Genomic DNA, 2,510 nt, shown 5'->3' on the forward strand with positions numbered 1-2,510 from the left:
CTCTCTCTCTCTCTCTCTCTCTCTCTCTCTCTCTCTCTCTCTCTCTCTCTGTGTCTGTCTGTCCCTGTCTCTCTGTCTCTGTCTCTCTGTGTGTCTGTCTTTGTCTGTCTGTCTGTCTCTCTCTCTCTCTAGGTCTGATTTCCTAAAAATGTTATTTCCTAAATTTAAGAAAAAATGTAGATGTTAGCATGTGTGTGTGGTATGCATCCATGTCTAGGCATGTATGTGTGTAAGGGTGCACATGCATACACATGTATGAGTCAATGCATATGGAGACCAGAGGTTGACATCAGACGCCTGCCTTACTTACCCACCACATTTTCAGAGTCCCCTGAACCCAGCCGAGCTAGCCAGATTGCCTGTAGGATTTCCCTGTCTCCATTCCTGAGCACTGGTATCACAGGCAGGCCGCCATACCCACTGGCTTTCTGTGCGGATACTGGGGATTTCAACTCCGGTCCTCATGCTCATGTGACAAGTGCCATCTGTGCAGAGACATACCGCAGCCCCCAGTTTCCTGCATCTACCCCCATTTGGTGAATGTGACGATCTAGGACAGAAAACCCGGACCCCGAGATTCCATCATGGGCAGAAGACCAGTTGTGCGTTCCCTGCCCACTGTGCTCCAAGGGTATCTCTAGATAACAGCGGCACAAAAGGATGTGCTTCCCACAGTAGTCAAGATAGCTGCTCACCGCAGAGGAAGGGGAAGGCCAGGGGGTATAGACATGACACAGAAAAAATGAGGGTGGGCTACCCCAGCTGAGCCTCCCTCTGAAGAGCTGATGATACCACAGGCTTCTGCCGCATCATTTATGAAGAAGGGCCACACTCCATGGGACTAGGCAGCCCAGTGGAAAATGGTGTCTTCTCAGAGATCCACTCTTAAGATCTCCTCAGACTGGGGGAAGGGACGCCAGGCATGGATTCAGCCAGAGTCCTGGAGGAGGGCGGGATAGATCAGAGCCTGGGATTTGTGGAAGGGGGAATGCAGGTTGGGAGAATCGTGACTGCTGGCCAACTGTCATTGTGTTCTGAGGAACAGAGCTCTCAGCCTGGCATCACCGGGCCCTCACCTGGGGTGGTGGTGGATAGGGAGAGCTCAGGACTGGCAGGTGAGGGGACAGATCGAGAAGAGATGGGAGAGGGAGACAGTAGGGAGGAGGACACAGAAGGAAGGAAGGGGGCCTAGGATGGAGGCAGGGAGGACAGGATGGTAGACTCACGTGTCACACGGACTAAGACTCTGTAGAACGGGAAAAGAGGTTAGGCACTAAGAGACAAAGACAGGACAGAGAAGAGGAGACCCAAAAAGAGACTTCCTTTTTATGGGATGGTATCTCTCTAATGAGGAAGAATCTTGAGGGACATGGAGGGGGGACAGTGAGGGAGTAGGTGGATATCCGCCCAGGGGGAACTGCACAGTGTTTTGGGGAAGGCAGCAGCTGAAGAGGTTCAGGGTGTTTGGAGTACTGTGGGCAGGGTGGAGGTCATCAAAGCCTGAGCTTCGCACTGGGCGGGCTTTCTTCACATAGAACCAAGGGTGGAAGCCACCCCCCAACCTCCATCCAGCAGTCCAAAGAGGAAGAGGGACGAGTCATCAGATACTGAGGATGACCTTGCGGAGCTACTGGAACCTGATCCCCAGCCGGTGTGGTCAGTGGAGACGCTGTGCAGCTTCAGGATGACACTGCAAAGGCGCCGTGTGTCTACAGTGCGACCTGAACACCACAAGGTCTTCACCAAGCTGCTCAGTAAGAGACACCCGCACAGCTCCTTAAGCAAACGAGGGACCTTCTAGTCAACACTGTTCCCTGTGGGAAAGCTGCCCTCACAGCCCCACCCTCTGTCATCCCGGGTGACTTCTGCTCCATCAATTCTCAGGGTCACACAGGTAAACAGGGCTTAGGCTAGCATTGACACAGATCCACATGGGGACGAGAAGGTTGTGCTCACCGCCCCTGCTGTAACTGAGCTCTGACATTACTGAGCTGGGGTGTCCCACCCACACATCAGGATCATAATCTCAGGACATCAGCTGGGAAGATCAGCTGTTGAGACATCTTGGTCCTTGGCTCTGGATGTAGCTCAGTGGCGGAGTCTTGCCCGGCATATGCCAGACCTCGGAATGATCCCAGAACTACATATATATGAAAGGCCTCTAAGCATATATACTACCACTGTATTCCAAGCCTCCTGCCAGGAGGCTCAGGTGGAGCCCTTGCCATACCTGTCTGCTCTATCCTTCGCTCCTGTGTCTCGTCTGACCCGAACCCTCCCCAGGGAGGCGGTTCTCCTGACACCAGCTCCCAACCTGTGCCCGTTCACACTATAACTGCTGCGCGCCCCTGGCCTCCGTCTAGCAGAGGTGGGGCAAAGATGACACATACGCCAAGGCAGGGTTTGAGCAGCTTTCACAGCTTCCCGCTGCAGCTTCCTTTATTCTCTCTACAGCTCACCCCAGCTCTCTACAGCAGTTCAGCTTCTCCCCTCAGCTTCTCTGCTTCTCC

The 2,510-nt window shown here is 53.7% G+C and overlaps 1 protein-coding gene across 1 annotated transcript in view; it reads left to right on the plus strand.

The window, feature by feature from the left end:
• Nucleotides 1-2,510, plus strand: part of LOC110313150 (speedy protein E4A-like) — an 11,422-nt gene that overhangs the window by 1,349 nt on the left and 7,563 nt on the right. The window contains exon 2 of the mRNA XM_021187176.1: nt 1,536-1,754. Within this exon, the coding sequence (XP_021042835.1) occupies nt 1,536-1,754 (219 nt within the window). The remainder of the gene's footprint in view (nt 1-1,535; nt 1,755-2,510) is intronic.

Source organism: Mus pahari, chromosome 23, assembly GCF_900095145.1.
Source record: "Mus pahari chromosome 23, PAHARI_EIJ_v1.1, whole genome shotgun sequence".
Classification (NCBI taxonomy): domain Eukaryota; kingdom Metazoa; phylum Chordata; class Mammalia; order Rodentia; family Muridae; genus Mus; species Mus pahari.